This window comes from Scyliorhinus canicula, chromosome 1, assembly GCF_902713615.1.
Source record: "Scyliorhinus canicula chromosome 1, sScyCan1.1, whole genome shotgun sequence".
Classification (NCBI taxonomy): Eukaryota; Metazoa; Chordata; class Chondrichthyes; order Carcharhiniformes; family Scyliorhinidae; genus Scyliorhinus; species Scyliorhinus canicula.
Window position 1 is genome coordinate 296,240,682 of NC_052146.1, and position 16,897 is coordinate 296,257,578.

The 16,897-nt window shown below is 51.9% G+C and overlaps 1 protein-coding gene across 4 annotated transcripts in view; it reads left to right on the forward strand.

The window, feature by feature from the left end:
- Nucleotides 1–16,897, forward strand: part of LOC119975857 (cation channel sperm-associated protein subunit epsilon-like) — a 223,616-nt gene that overhangs the window by 99,316 nt on the left and 107,403 nt on the right. For all 4 annotated transcript variants that reach the window (XR_005462814.1, XR_005462817.1, XM_038815749.1 and 1 more), the window contains one exon: nucleotides 8,633–9,119. Coding sequence is in view for 2 of the 4 variants with exons in the window: in XM_038815749.1 (XP_038671677.1) it covers nucleotides 8,633–9,119 (487 nt within the window). In the remaining 2 variants the exon portion in view is untranslated. The remainder of the gene's footprint in view (nucleotides 1–8,632; nucleotides 9,120–16,897) is intronic.

Below are 16,897 nucleotides of genomic sequence, written 5' to 3' on the forward strand. Positions count from 1 at the left end.
GGGGGGGGGCCGCAAACTACGTTCATATGTTTTCGTCCTGTCCAAAGCTAGAGGATTACTGGAAGGAGGTTTTTAGGGTAATCTCTAAAGTGGTGCACGTAAAACTTGACCCGGGCCCTCTGGAGGCCATATTCGGGGTGTCGTATCAGCCAGGGTTGGAAGTGGGTGCGGAGGCAGATGCTGTAGCTTTCGCCTCGTTGATCGCCCAAAGGCAGATCCTGTTGGGGTGGAGGTTAACCTCTCCACCCTGTGCCCTGGCTGAAGGTGGTATACCGAGTGCACCTCACAAGGGTGAGGATGAGCCAGCTCTTTGAGGGGGTAGAAGATGTGTGTGAATGTTGCAGGGAGCCCTGCAAACTACGTTCATATGTTTTGGTCCTGTCCAAAGCGGCGGGGGGACCTGCTGGAATTCTTAACTCTTGAGAAGGTGAAGTTTGAACTGAGGGGAATGATTGGAGGGGTTCTACAATCATGGGCGTTATTTATTATGCACTTTCAAGAATTGGATGACATCAAACATTAGGGGGTGGCGGTTGGGGGAGGGGACTGTGTATGTTGATGGTGACTATGGGTGATTCAGGGGGCGCAGCACATGGTTCGGTGTTTAGCACAGGGACTACGGTGCTCAGGACCCGGGTTCGACCCCCGGCCCTGGGTCACTGTCTGTGTGGCACATTCTCTCCGTGTCTGCGTGGCTTTCACCCCCACAACCCAAAGATGTGCAAGTTAGGTGGATTGGACACGCTAAATTGCCCCTTAATTGAAAAAAAAACTGAATACTCTAAATTTAATTTAAAAAGGCCTTGGGGATATAGATCGGGATGGATTCCAAAACATCAAAAAGGTAAGCCCACTCCACTTGGTCGAATGCCTTCTCAGCATCCATTGACAGCACAACCTCCAGTGGTCATCATGATAACGTCAAGTAGCCTCCGAATATTAGAAGTCAATGCTCTGCCTTTTGCAAAGCCAGTTTGATCCTCTCCAACCACTTCCGGCACACAACCCTCAATACGGGTGGCCAAGATCTTGGCCAGAAGCTTTGAACCAACATTCAGGAGGGAATTCGGACAGTAAGATCCGCATTGCTCAGGATCCCTATCCTTTTTGGGGATAAGGGAGATGGAGACCTGTGACAGAGATGGGGGAGCGAGCCCCTCTCCAGCACCTCGTTGTACATCAGTACCATCAACGGACCCAGCAGCGTACCAAAATGTTTAGAAAATTTGACGGGGAATTCCGTCTGGTCCTGGGGCCTTCCCTGACTGCATCGAATTCACACATCACAGCAGCTCCCTACTTCTCAGTTCATTCCCCGATGGCGGTTCTGATTGGCCTTCGATAAAAGAACGCAAAGATTTTATTAATCCCCACAGGATCCGAGACCACATCTCCCCCCTCCCCCCTATGTTTACCTATAACCCTAGCCACCGCCTGCTTCCTCAGTTGATGGGCGAGCATCCTACCAGACTCCTCTCCATGTTCATACAAGTACCCCCTGGCACTGCGCAGCTGTCTCACCGCCTCTCCTGAGGTGACCCCGGAGGAGACCTTACCAGTGTCATTCTGATATATATAATTCTAATCTCTCACATAAACACTTATTCGCAAGGAGACCGATGTCTAATCTCCACTGGGGTCCAGAAGTGGATCGTTTCTCCGCCCGCAGGTCTACCCATTGAGGGGCATGATCAGACGCCACAATAGTTGAGTACTTTGTCCCCACAACTCTGGGAATCAGAGGCTTGTCCAAAACATAAAAACATATTGGGGAATAATGTTTGTGGGCATGTGAAAAAAGGAAAGCTCCCTCACCATAAGCCTCCCAAAGTGCCACCGATCTACGCCCCCCACGAGCTGCATGAATTTTGACAGCTCCCCAGCCATTGCCAACGGCCCCACAGATCTAGGGCTTGATCGGTCCAGCACCGGATCCAAGACTGTATTAAAATCTCCTCCCAGAATGAGTCTGTGCGAATCTAGGTCTGGGATCAGGGACAGAACCCACGTCATAAAGCCCACATTGTCCCAATTCAGGGCATATATATTGCACAGGGCTGGGGAGCCCTCCAACCCTCACTTCCTAACACATAACTACCACTCGGAACCGCAATGAACCTCTTAATTGAAAAAGACACTCTTCTACTATCACTAAGGCCATCCCTCTCACCTTCATATCCAGACCAAAGTGATACACCTGGCCAACCCATACTCTTCTCAGTTTTGTCTGGTCTGCCACCTTCAAATGAGTCTCCTGAAGAAAAATCAAGTCCGCCCCCAGGTTCTTCGGATGAGCAAAAATGCACGACCGTTTAACAGGGCCATTCAGGCCTCGAACATGATCAATCGAGTGAGTGGGCTCCTGCCCCCCCCCCCCCCCCCCCCCCCCCACCCCCGACATTCAGTTATATTTTTGTTTGAGCCAAACTCCCCAGGTCCTCAGGCTGACATAATGATGCCACCACCAGGTTTCCACTGCCATCAACTCCCAGATCATAAAACCTTAATAAAACTCAGACCGTCAGCTATCCCATATTCCCCCCACAAACCCCACCCTCAAGTTAAGCCAAAAAAATAAATATCCGAAATCCTACCCTCCTTACACCATTTTGTCCCCCAAATTTCTTCTGTTTATTGGTTTACACACCAGCATGGAGGCTCCCGCACAACGCCCACAACTACTCTGAACCCGCCATATCATCCTTATCCAATCCCAGACAAATAAAAAAGAAAAGTACCCGGAGTAAGCAGCTCATGAGCACCAGTCCCACCTCAAAAAAAAACAAAAGAAAACCGAGGAGAGTGATGAATAGAGGAACTTAGTAACAGTATTCGAATACACAACAATCAAACTAATAATACAGTCCCCATCAACCCAAAATAAGAAAATTTTTACAGTTTAACTTATTTACAAATTCCCAATTCCTTGGTCTCGAAAAAACTTGTCCGCCTCTTCCGGGGTATCCAAGAAGTATTCCTTTTTACGGAAGGTGATTCACAAGCGGGCCTGATACAGCATACCAAATCTTCAACCTTCCTTGTGGAGAACTGCCTTGAATTTATTAAAACCTTTCACCAGACTTTCACCAGAGGAAACAGCAGTGCTCTGAAAGCTAGTGATTCGAAACAAATCTGTTGAACTTTAACCTGGTGTTGTAAGACTTCTTACTTTATTAAAACCAGCACAGCATTTAGCCAGTTCCACACCCCAATCGGGGTATATCCTAATAACGCTCCATCCCACGCACTTTCTTCGCCTGCTTAGCCCATCTCAGGATTTTTTCCTTGTCTAGGAATCTGTGCAGACGTACCACCATTGCCCTTGGTTGTTGACCTGCTTTTGGATTCCTTCCTAGCGCCCTGTATGCGCAATCCCACTCTGGGGAACGATTAAAAACTTTCTACCCCACCAGCTTCCGTAGCATCTGTGCCATATACTCCGAAGGTTGCTAACCTTCCAGCCCCTCCGAGAGACCCATTGTCCGGACACTCAGCCGCCGCTCACGGTTCTCTAGCTGGTCCACTCTATCCCGCATCTTTTTAAAACTGCCAGCAATCAGGGAAAGCTCCGTTTCCATCACGGCCAACCAGTCCCAGCGTTCTGCGACAGACTCCTCCATTTTTTGGAGCGAAGCACCCGGGGATTCCAACCGTTGCTCGACCCTCTCCACAGCTGCTTTTATCGGGAGAGTGGCCCTTACCAGGTCTTCGGAGGTTTCCATCCTCTGTTTCCGGAATTGAGAGGTTAAGAAGTCCACTAATTGGGCTGTAGACCATTGGGCCGGGAGTACAGGCTCCCGGCCGCTGCCAACACACCCTCGACCGCACTCTCCAGAGTCTCATGGTCAGTCTGCTGCCATTTCTTTTTCCAGTGTTGCTCTTCACTGGGTGCAAGCTGTACAGCTTTAAGAGAGAAAAAAACAAGCGAGAAAAGAAAACTGCTGGCACGTCCCCGGAGTCAAAGGTGCACTTCGGGGCTAAAATTGCAAGTCCGATCAGGACTATAGTGTGGTGATATAACCACTGTAGATATGTGTACTTGCAGTAGGGGGATGTATGTCTGTACCTGTAATACAGGTTCCTCCGGTAAGCCCCTGCCGGCTAGCTCCGCCCACAGGGAGCTTGTGTATAAATATGTGTGCAATTGTTAGCACCACAATTTATTGCTGTGTGATTTTTCTTACACCATGGACATCAGGATCAAGCCTGACCGTCTGCAGCTGGATCCGCAGTCGCCTCACGCCAGGAAAGACTTCGTTCACTGGCTTGCAGTCTTTGAGGCCTACATCTCTTCAGCGGACCCTCCCCCGACGGAGGCTCAAAAAAGACAACGCTTGTACTGAAGACTTAGCTCCAGTGTCTTTCCGCTAATTTGAGATGCGCCTGACTACGCCAGAGCTATGGAACTGCTCAAGAACTATACACAGTCGACGAACACCCTGTTTGCGAGACATCTACTCTCTACTCGCGTCCAGCAGCTGGGTGAGTCATTGAGGACTTCTGGAGGGCCCTTATATCTCTGGTACGAGACTGCGACTACCAGGCCCTCACAGCCACAGAACACTCTGATTTACTCGTGTGATGCCTTTGTTACAAGCATTGCATCGGACCCCATCCGGCAACGACTGCTGGAAGGGGCCGCCCTCGACCTCGTGGCCACAAAGACTCTGGCGCTTTCAATGGCGATTTTACCCCAGTAGCCTACCCTAGTAGCCTACCCCTCGTGGACCCCGCAAACGGCCCCCCAGGCCCACCCATCCTACCCCTCGTGGACCCCGCAACCGGCCCCCCTAGCAGCCGCCCCCGCGCACTATGCCTGCGCTGCTCGCCGCATCGCGTTCCCTGGCGGCGGTCAGCAGAAGCACCCCCGCCAACGCTGCCCGGCCTGCACCGCGACCTGCAAAGCTTGTGGCAAGAAAGGCCACTTTGCAGCGGTGTGTCAGTCCCGGACGGTTGCCGCTATCGCGCCCCCGTTCCCCCCCTCGCCTCAGCCGATCGCACAATGGGCCCTGCCGTCCACTTCCCCCGACCCCACGTGCGATCAGTGGCGCTGCCATCTTTCGCCGCCCCCGCCACGTGCGTTCCAAGGGTGCCGCCATCTTCATCCCCCACCGCCATGTGCGTTCCATAGGCGCCGGCATCTTGTCCCGACCCCACAACGTGCACTCCATGGGTGCCGCCATCTTCTCCCATACAGGTACTCCAGACGCCGCCATTTTGTCCTCCCCCGGGACGGGGACACGGGTCACTACCGCTACTCGTCGGACTCATCAGACTCGACTGCCGATCGTCTGCTATTCGCCTCCATTACGCTCGACCAGTCGTGACCTCGCAACCTGGCACCCTCTTCCACAATGGTGCTGGTCAACGGCCACGTAACCTCCTGCCTCATCGGCTCCGGGAGCACCGAGAGCTTCGTCCACCCGGACACGGTAAGGCGCTATTCCATCCCGCCAACCGGCAGATCTCTCTCACCTCCAGTTCCCACTCTGTCCCGATCCAGGGTTTCTGCCTGGTTAAACTTACCGTACAGGGCGTGGAATTCGACCGTTTCCGTCTGTCCATTCTCCCCAACCTCTGCGCATCACTCTTACTAGGCCTGTATTTCCAATGCAATCTCCAGAGCCTCACCCTCAAATTAGGCGGACCCGTACTTCCCCTCACTGTTTGCGGCCTCACGACCCTCAAGGTCGAGCCTCCCTCCCTCTTTGCCAATCTGACCGCAGATTGCAAGCCCGTAGCCACCAGGAGCAGACGGTACAGCACCCAGGACAAGGCCTTCATCAGGTCCGAAGTCCAGCGGCTGCTTCGGGAGGGTATCATCGAGGCCAGCAACAGTCCTTGGAGAGCCCAGGTGGTAGTGGTTAAGACCGTGGAGAAGCACAGGATGGTCGTGGATTACAGCCAGTCCATCAACCGGTACACGCAGCTCGACGCATACCCTCTCCCCCGCATATCTGATATGGTCAATCAGATTGCATAGTACCGGGTCTTCTCTGCTATTGACCTGAAATCCACCTACCACCAGCTCTCCATCCGTAAATCGGACCGTCCCTACACTGCCTTCGAGGCAGACGGTCGTCTGTACCAATTTCTTAGGGTTCCCTTCGGCGTCACGAATGGAGTCTCGGTATTTCTTTTTTTTTAAATTTAGATTACCCAATTATTTTTTCCAATTAAGGGGCAATTTAGTGTGGCCAATCCACCTACTCTCCACATTTTTGGGTTGTGGGGGCGAAACCCACGCAGACACGGGGAGAATGTGCAAACTCTTCACAGACAGTGGAGTCTCGGTATTTCAACGAGAAATGGAACTGAATGGTTGACTGGTACGGACTGCAGGCCACCTTCCCGTACCTCGACAATGTCACCATCTGCGGCCATGACCAGCAGGACCATGACGCCACAACAGGCCTTTGCCCGCATTCGATCTGACATAGACAAGGCCGGGATGCATGCAGTAGATGAGACACTGCCTTTTCAAGTAGAAAGCGACGCTTGAGATGTTGCTCTTGCCGCCACGCTGAATCAGGCAGGCAGACCCGTGGCATTCTTTTCACGCACCCTCCACGCCTCCGAAATTCGCCATTCCTCTGTTGAAAAGGAGGCCCAGGCAATTGTTAAAGCGGTGCGGCACTGGAGGCATTACCTGGCAGGCAGGAGATTCACTCTCCTCACTGACCAACGGTCGGTAGCCTTCATGTTCAACAACACGCAGAGGGGCAACATCAAGAATGACAAAATCTTGCGGTGGAGAATCAAACTCTCCACCTTTAACTACAGGATCTTGTATTGCCCCGGCAAGCTCACCGAGCCCCCAGACGCCCTCTCCCGAGGTACATGTGCCAGCGCACAAGTGAACCAGCTCCGTACCTTGCACGAGAGCCTTTGCCATCCGGGGTCACTCGCTTGTAGCATCTAATCAAAGCCCGCAATCTGCCCTACTCCGTCGAGGAAGTACGGACAGTCACCAGAGACTGCCAGGTCTGTGCCGAGTGCAAGCCGCACTTCTACCAACCAGATCGCGCGCACTTGGTGAAAGTGTCCCACCCCTTTGAACGCCACAACGTGGATTTCAAAGGGCCCCTCCCCTTCACCGACCGCAACACCTACATCCTTAGTGTGGTCGATGAATTTTCTAGGTTCCCCTTCACCATCCCATGCCCGGATATGACGTCTGCCACCATTATCATAGCCCTGGATTCCATTTTCGCTCTGTTCGGTTTCCCCGACTACATCCACAGTGACAGGGGATCCTCGTTCATGAGTGATGAGCTGTGTCAGTTCCTGCTCAGCAGGGGTATCGCCTCCAGCAGGACGACCAGCTACAACCCCCGGGGAAACGGGCAGGTAGAGAGGGAGAACGGGACGGTATGGAGGGCCGTCCAGCTGGCCCTACGGTCCAGGAACATCCCAGCCGCTCGCTGGCAGCAGGTCCTCCCTGTCGCGCTCCATTCCATTCGGTCACTACTGTGCACCGTAACTAACAGTACACCCCATGAACGTGTTTTTGCCTTCCCTAGGAAGTCTACATCCGGGGTGTCGCTCCCGACTTGGCTCACGACTCCGGGCCCAGTCCTTCTCCGTAGGCATGTCCGGCACCACAAGGCGGAACCCCTGGTGGACAAAGTACGCCTACTCCACGCCAACCCTCAGTATGCCTACGTGGAGTTCCCCGACAGCCGCCAGGACACAGTCTCGCTCCGGGACCTGGCTCCCTCAGGTGCCAATCCCATGCCCACGCCCCTTTTCCCCTCCGCGCCACCCTCCTTTTCTCCGGCGCCCCCGTATTCGTCCCCACCAGGTCCATCCCTCGTCCCCCTGCCCACACTGGAGGACACGGAAGACTTTGGCTCGCTCTCGGAGTCATCCCGCCAGCAGCCAGCACCAACACCGCCAGCACCTGCACCATCGTTGCCATCACCGCCTGTGCCGACGTCGCCACCACAGCTACGCCGATCACAGCGGAACGTTCGACCGCCAATTCGGCTCAACCTGCTAACCGGATGTACTCTTGGTTTTCTTTGTTTGAACCCTTTTGTAAATAGATCATCCTTTGTATTATAGTTACACGTCACCCCCGCCGGACTCATTTTTTACAGGGGGTGAATGTGGTGATATAACCACTGTAGATATGTGTACTTGCAGTAGGGGGATGTATGGCTGTACCTGTAATACAGGATCCTCCGGTAAGCCCCTGCCGGCTAGCTCTGCCCACAGGGAGCTTGTGTATAAATATGCGTGTGAGTCACTGAGATCCTATTCTACAGCTGCCGCCGGAGGAATAGCATCACACAGCAATAGAGCCTCAATTGTACATGTCTCGAGTCTTTGTGTGCAATTGTTAGCGCCACATATAGATAAGACAAGAAAACCTCCACGCGGGAGCCACCAAGTTCACGACCGTCTACAGCATGACCGCCACAGGAAGCCCCCGCAATGGCTCTTTTGTCGGTACGAGATTAAGTTCCTTCTTCTGGCTCTAAACTTTTGAATGATTGACTACCTCTGATGACTTTTCTCAGAAAATAGAGAAATTAAGAAGTCTATATTTTACCTATTTTATTTCTGATCACATAACTAACTCACTTTATTATGTATTTTATTTAATTTGTTTGAATTTGTTTTACAGGATGGAATTGTCTTAAGTTCAGCTGTTGTATGGACTAGCCACAACTTGTATCTTTTAAATTCAAGGTCAACCATATTTACCAAACATTTAAAACTGAGTGATTGGTCAGGAATCCTTAGATTTCCAGAAAATGCCACAATAATCATTGGTGCTGTATCATTTGGTTCTCGTCCTCCTGAAGTTGGAGTTCTGATAGAGGTCATGGATTTCTTTAATGAAAGGAGACTATTTTTAACTATTTACAATGAAGAGACCAATACATGGGTGCTTTCAACCATTTTCTTATACAGTGATTCACGATCTTTGCCGCTCAGCCCTTTTCGTATGCAATTTATTGAATCAGCTTTGCCAACTGTGTTTATCTGGAGCAATATAACAGTGCTCTATAGCTTGAGAAACAACAGCAAGAGTGGAAAGATGCATGTTAATGGAGACGAAAACCTTTCCAACGCAGTGCATGGAAGCACTATCCATCAAATTGTTTTTGGTTAAGTATTATACACTTTGTTTACTTAATATAATTTGTTTCCTGATGAATATATTCTTGATATTGAAATGTTAGGTAAACAGTGAAGCTAGTTGGTCAGTGGCAAAGAAATATTACTCGCAATTCATCATGCTCACAGCTGCCCATACGTGTTCTGAGGGCTTTTTGTGTTGCAACTTAGGATTCCAAGAACTCATTTTCCACACAGAATTCTGTAACGGGATCTGCAGCTTGTGTGAGCAGGGCTCGCAAGAGCTTTCTCTTCCACTATTCAAGTTACAGACGCTTAATGGAAAATGCAGAAAGCAATTTTAACCAATTAAAAAATGGATGGATTTGGGGTCAATTTTTAAAATCTCAATGTGGTTGACTTTTAAATATCCTCTGAGCAAGGGCAATTAGGCATGAGCAATACATTCTGATCTAGTCCCATAAATTATTTTTCTTTAAACTGGAGCTCATCCCACCTCTAAACGGATGTTTTCTAGATTTAATGGAGGCTGGATGGGTCAGGTATTTAAGTCTCTTCCAGGAGGTGGAAAGTCTCTCTCGTACAGGTTTAACAGTGGCTGGCTGTGTTTGCAGCCTTGGGAAACTGTGCAGCACAAAGGAGGTGAGGACATCTCATTGACGATCAAGACTTGCTCCCCCACCCCAAACCCGTCCACCTACACAAAAGCAAAACAAAGTGGGAGAAAAAAAAATATGGTATTAAGCGACAAAGAAAAAATAATTATTTTAATTTCCAATATTTTTGACATATTATAAATAAAATTTAGTATGGGATAATTTTCAAAGCCAGAGAGATTTTTTTGGAAGTAATTAAGATTTATCATGTTAAGACTTTACGTACATCTAAGTACAAAGACCGAGGTGCCGATTTTCTGGGGCTGTTGGCCCAATCGGTTTTCCCATTTACTCATTAAGTTGAGCTTGAGGCCCAAAATGGGATTCTTGGCAGACGTCAAATCCCTCGCGTGTCTCCAGGCCCACTTCCCCTGGTGAGATCAGGTTCTCGGCCTGAAACGGTGAGAACCTGATCAGACCTCATTAGCATTCATTTGAAATGAAAAAATGAAAATGAAAATTGCTTATTGTCACGAGTAGGCTTCAATGAAGTTACTGTGAAAAGCCCCTAGTCGCCACATTCCGGCGCCTGTCCGGGGAGGCTGGTTTCAATCTCAATAGCAAAATTGAAGTGGAATGCTGTGACCTCCTGGAATGTTCTCCCCGCTCCACTCAACAGGACTTTCCATGGACGTAATTCAGTATTGTTCCCTAAAATCAGAGACCAGGCACCAGAGACACCAAGGGGTGAGTACCCTCTCAACACTTACCTCCAGGGTACCAAAGGTGGGCCTTTAGGGGAGGTGGGGATTGGGAGCCTTAGGCTGTGCTGGAGCACTTGAGGTCAGGGTTCCTTCTTGGGATGGGGGTCACGTGGCAAGTTTTTCCTCTGCAGCCTTGAAAATCTTTGAAATTGACATGCTGGGAGAGAGTTTAATGATCTGTCAGATGAAGGTAAAAGACTTTGTTTGTAGCCCTCAAATCTTTGATGACAAGTTCAAAAATCAGTCAAGTGAAGGTATAGGTCTTCCATTTGATGTGTTAGAAACCTTTGAAGTTCTTTTTTCACCTTCTATTTCATTCCACTTTAACTTTTTCAAATCTCTGGGCTTGCTGAGATGCCTAAAAACTTTGAACTGCATTGTTTACATTTCACCGTCCATTACTTTCCACAAGCCTATTGATTGACAAGTCCAGATTATTTCAAAGGAGGGGTTTGCTTTGTTTTGGGGAGAATTGTGTCCCTAATGTTTTTTGGCATGTTTAATGGACAAATACAGCACATTCATCCCCTTCATGTATTTTATTTATTTTTTTTAACTAATTTTATTCGGGGCATTTTACATATATACATCAGAATATCAGAAGAGCAAACATCAACTTGAATTAAAAAACCACAAGCCCCCTACCTCCCCCGATACACCCCAACACATCCCATCTTCGTAATTTTCCCCCCTTATAACACCCCCCCCCCCCCCCCCCTCCACCCCGCTCACCTGTCAGTTCACCCTGAAGAAATCAATGACTGGTTTCCACCTCTGGGTGAACTCCTCTACTTGCCCTTTTCCAAACACAGGAATTCTGCCAAGTCACTCACCTATACCCCTGCCTTCTGCTGTTCCGAGTCCCGCCAACACAACAAGTTCAGGGAGGCAAAGGCCAATACACCAGCTCAGACTTCCGAATCTGCAGACACGCCAAATAGCACCACCTCCAGACTCGAGGCCACCTCCATACCCAGAATATCAGACATCACATCCCAGAAACCCTGCCAGAACCCTCTCAACCTCAGATAGGCCCGGAACATGTGGTTGTGACTTGCCCCCCCCCCCCCCCCTGCATACTGCCCATGCCTATCCTCCACCCCTGCAAAGAACTGGCTCATCCTTGCAACTGTCATGTGGGCCCTATGCACCACCTTATACATAGATACATAGAAGATAGGAGCAGGAGGCGGCCTTTTGGCCCTTCGAGCCTACTCTGCCATCCATCACAATCATGGCTGATCATCCAACTCAATAGCCTAATTCTACTTTCTTCCCATAGTCTTTTAGTCCATTCGCCCCAAGTGCTATATCCAGCCGCCTCATGAATATATTCAATGTTTTAGCATCAACTACTTCCTGTGGGAATGAATTCCAGAGGCTCACCACTCTTTGGGTGAAGAAATGTCTCCTCATCTCTGTCTGAAATGGTTTACCCTGAATCCTCAGACTGTGACCCCTGGTTCTGGACACACACCATCGGGAACATCTTCCCTGCATCTACCCTGTCTAGTCTGTGGTAGTCACCACTGTTATATATATCACATACGAGATGTAATACGGTAAGGCTCCTGTATTACAGGTACGGGGGTAGATCCCTGCCTGCTAGCTCCACCCAGTAGGCGGAGTATAAATGTGTGTGCACACCGAGCTGCAGCTATTTTGGCAGCAGCTGCAGGAGGCTACACATCTCTGCTTAATAAAGCCTCGATTACACTCTACTCTCGTCTCATCGTAATTGATAGTGCATCAATTTATTAAGCAGAGATTTTACAACGATGGACCTCCGCATCAAGCCAGGTCGCCTGCAGCTGCACCCTCAAGCAGACAACGCCAAGTCGGCCTTCGCCCACTGGCTAGCTTGCTTTGAAGCTTACATTGGATCTGCGACAGAACCACCCACAGAGGCACAGAAACTCCAGATCCTGTATACACAGCTGAGCTCCGATATCTTTCCCCTCATCCGGGACGCGCCCACATACGCTGAGGCCATGGCACTTCTGAAAGAGAACTACACCCAACAGACCAACAAACTCTACGTCAGGCACCTCCTGTCCACGCGGCATCAACTCCCCAGTGAGTTTGTGGGAGATTTCTGGCGTTCCCTGCATGCCCTGGTGAGGGACTGCGATTGCCAGGCCGTTTCGGCCGTTGAACATTCCGAACTCCTAATCAGGGACGCTTTCGTTACGGGCATAGGGTCGGCGTACATCCGCCAGCACCTCTTAGAAGGGGCTACCCTTGACCTCGCGGCGACCAAGAAACTCGCGATCTCAGTAACAGTCGCCTCCCGTAATGTACAAGCGTATGCCCCTTACCGCACAGCAACCCCCTCCTGGACATCGTGGACCCCACCAGCGACCGCCCCATCGTTCACCCCACCAGCGACCACCCCCAGCCAACCCCAAGCCAGCCAACCCCAGGCGACTCAAGTTCTACTTCTGCGGACAGACAAAGCACCCCGGCAGCGCTGCCCGGCGCGGAGCGCACGCTGCAAGGCCTGCGTAAGAAAGGACATTTCGCTGCTGTGTGCCAGGCCCGCTCGATCTCCACTGTAACCAGGCCCATTGTTCCTGCACCCCCGCAAGTGCGACCCGTGGGTGCCGCCATTTTCGCCCCCTCAACCCACGTGCGGCCCATGGGCGCCGCCATCTTCCTCGCTTCTGAACATGTGCAGCCCATTGCCTCTGCCACCTTGCTTGCCTCAGGACACGTGCGGCCCATGGGCACCGCCATCTTCCCCCCGTCAGGCCTCGTGCAGCCCGTGGGCACCACCATCTTTAACGCCGCCCACCACGCGCGCCCCATGTGCGCCGCCATCTTCCCCGCCTCAGGACCCCTGCTCGTCGGGCACCTCAGCGGGCCGCTTATTGCCGGCAACCACCGCCGACCAGCCAGGGGCCTTCCAACACCAGCTACAGCTTGCCTCCACCACGATCGACCAGTCCCAGCCGCACAACCTTGCAACTGTGTCGACGACGGTAAAGGTTGATGGGCACAAGACATAATGCCTTCTTGACTCCGGGAGTACAGATAGCTTCATCCGCCCCGATACGGTTAGGCGCTGCTCCCTCGTGGTACACCCCATCACACAACGAATCTCCCTGGTCTCTGGATCCCAATCTGTGGAGATCCAGGGCTACTGCACCGCCACCCTCACCATCCAGGGCGTAGAGTTGAGCAACTTCTGGCTCTACATCGTCCCCAACCTCTGCGCTGCCTTTCTACTCGGCCTGGACTTCCAGTGCAACCTCCAAAGTCTCACCCTGAAATTCAGCAGGCCCCTACCACCCCTTACTGTATGCGGTCTCACGACCTTTAAGGTCAACCCGCCTTCTCTGTTTGCAACCTCACCCCGGAATGCAAACCCCTCGCCACCAGGAGCAGACGGTGCAGTGCCCAGGCAGGACCTTTATCAGGTCTGAGGTCCAGCGGCTGCTGCGCGAAGGCATCATCGAGGCCAGCAACAGCCCCTGGAGAGCCGAAGTGGTAGTTGTGAAAACTGGGCAGAAAAACAGGATGGTCGTTGACTACAGTCAGACCATCAATAGGTACACGCAGCTCGACGCGTACCCCCTCCCACGCATATCTGATATGGTCAGTCAGATTGCACAGTACCGGGTCTTCTCGACAGTGGACCTGAAATCTGCCGACTACCAGCTCCCCATTCACAAGGTGGACCGTCCGCACACTGCGTTTGAAGCGGACGGCCGCCTTTATCACTTCCTTAGGGTTCCTTTCGGCATCACTAATGGGGTCTCGGTCTTCCAACGGGAGATGGACTGGTACGGACTGTGGGCCACCTTCCCGTACCTGGATAACGTCACCATCTGCAGCCACGACCAGCAGGACCACGACGCTAACCTTCCCAAATTCCTCCACACCGCCAAACTCCTCAACCTTACGTACAACAAGGAGAGGTGCGTGTTCAGCACCAACCGCTTAGCCATCCTCGGCTATGTGGTGCAAAATGGAGTTTTTGACCCGACCCCAATCGCATGCGCCCCTTCATGGAACTCCCCCTCCCCCACTGCCCCAAGGCCCTCAAACGATGGCTGGGCTCTCCTCATACTACGCCCAGTGGGTCCCTAACTATGCGGACAAGGCCCGCCCACTCATTCACTCCACCGCTTTCCCACTGACGGCTGAGGCTCACCAGGCCTTCAACCATATCAAGGCCGACATCGCCAAGGCTGCGATGCATGCGATCGATGAGACGCTCCCCTTCTAAGTCGAGAGCGATGCATCAGACATCGTTCTGGCCGCCACCCTCAGCCAGGCAGGCAGGCCCGTGGCATTCTTTTCACACACCCTCCATACCTCCGAAATTCGGCACTCCTCCATCAAGAAGGAGGCCCAAGCCAATGTAGAAGCTGTGCGGCACTGGAGGCATTACCTGGCCGGCAGGAGATTCACTCTCCTCACTGACTAACGGTCGGTTGCCTTCATGTTCAATAACACACAGCGGGGCAAGATCAAAATGATAAAATCTTGAGGTGGAGGATCGAGCTCTCCACCTACAATTACGAGATTTAGTATCGCCCCGGTAAGCTCAACGAGCCCCCCGAAGCCCTACCCCAAGATACATGTGCCAGCGCACAAGTGGACTGACTCCGGACCCTACACGACGCTCTCTGTCACCCAGGGGTCACCCGGTTCTTTCACTTCATAAAGGCCTGCAATCAGCCCTATTCCATTGAGGAGGTCAGGGCTATCACCAGAGACTGCCAGGTCTGCGCGGAGTGCAAACTACACTTCTACCGGCCAGACCGCGTGTATCTAGTGAAGGCCTCCCGCCCCTTTGAACGCCTCAGCGTGGATTTCAAAAGGCCCCTCCCTCCACCAACCGAAACACGTACTTCCTTAACATGGTTGACGAATACTCCAGATTCCCCTTCGCCGTCGCATGCCCCGATATGACGTCTGCCACAGTCATCAAGGCCCTCAACACCATCTTCGCCCTGTTCGGTTTCCCCGCCTACATCCACAGCGACCGCGGATCGTCCTTTATGAGTGATGAGCTGCGTCAGTACCTGCTCAGCAAGGGCATTGCCTCAAGCAGGATGACCAGCTACAACCCCCGGGGAAATGAAAAGGTGGAGCGGGAGAATGGGACGGTCTGGAAGGCGGTCCAGCTGGCCCTACGGTCCAAAAATCTCCCTGTCTCCCGCTGGCAGCAGGTCCTCCCCGACCCCTTCACTCCATTGAATCGCTAATTTGCACTGCGACTAATGCAACCCCCCATGAACGTCTCCTTGCCTTCCCCAGGAAATCCACCTCCGGGGTTTCGCTCCCAACGTGAATAACCCGAACCGACCCAGCACCCCCAACAGATACGCCCACTCTACCCGATGTAAGGCCTGCTCCACATCGATTGTCACAACTACCTCTACTACCAGACCCTTCAAGGGCATCATAACATTCAGCAACCTATGCACATCCACAAACAACTGCTGTCCCTTCACAAACCCCGCCTGATCCTCCCCTATCAACCCCGGCACACAATCCTCTATCCACAATGCCAACATCTTCGGCAACAACTTTGTGTCAACATTAAGCAACGATATCAGGCAGTATGACCCACATTGCTTCGGGCCCTACACTTCTCCAAAATCAGGGAAATGGACGCCTGCCACACTGTTGGGGGGAGCTCCCCCCTACCTCTCACCTTATTAACCCTCCACACTAGCAGCGGCCCGAGCTCCATCCCAAACGTCTTGTTAAACTCCACTTCGAACCCATCTGGCCCAAAGGCATTCCCTGTCTGCATCGCTCCAACGCCATCCATCATCTCCCTCAGCCCGATTATGGCCTCCAATCCCTGCACCCTCACCTCCTCCACCTTAGAGAACTCAACCCATGAAGAAACCGTCTCATTCCCTCCTCCCCAGGCGGGGTATCCGACTCATACAGCCTTCTGTAGAAGGCTTCAAACACCCCATTAACTCTCTCTGGGTCCACCACCACCTTGTGTCTCTCATCCCTCACCCTACCAATATACCTTGCCGCTGCCTGCTTCCTCAACTGGTGGGCCAGCAAACTACTCGCCTTTTCCCCATAATTGTACTTTGGCCCTACCACCTTCTGCTTGGACACAAGCCCGAACTCCATCTGGAACCTCTACCTTACCTTTATTTTTTTTAAAGTATTGCTATTCGACAAATTTTCAATATTTTCACAATACAAAAATAACCCCAAACAAACCCCCCCCCCCCCCACCTCCCCCCCCCCCCCGAACATCCCCCTCCATAGTCAACGGTAACCGACTCCCGAAAGTACATGATGAACAAGCCTCAACAGTTGTAGAACCCCTCCTTCTCCCCTCAGCTCAAACTTCACCTTCTGCAGGGTCACAAACCCCAGCAGGTCTAGGGTAGTACGGTGGTTAGCACAGTTGCCTCATGGCGCTGAGGACCCAAGTTCGATCCTGGCCCCGGGTCAATGCCC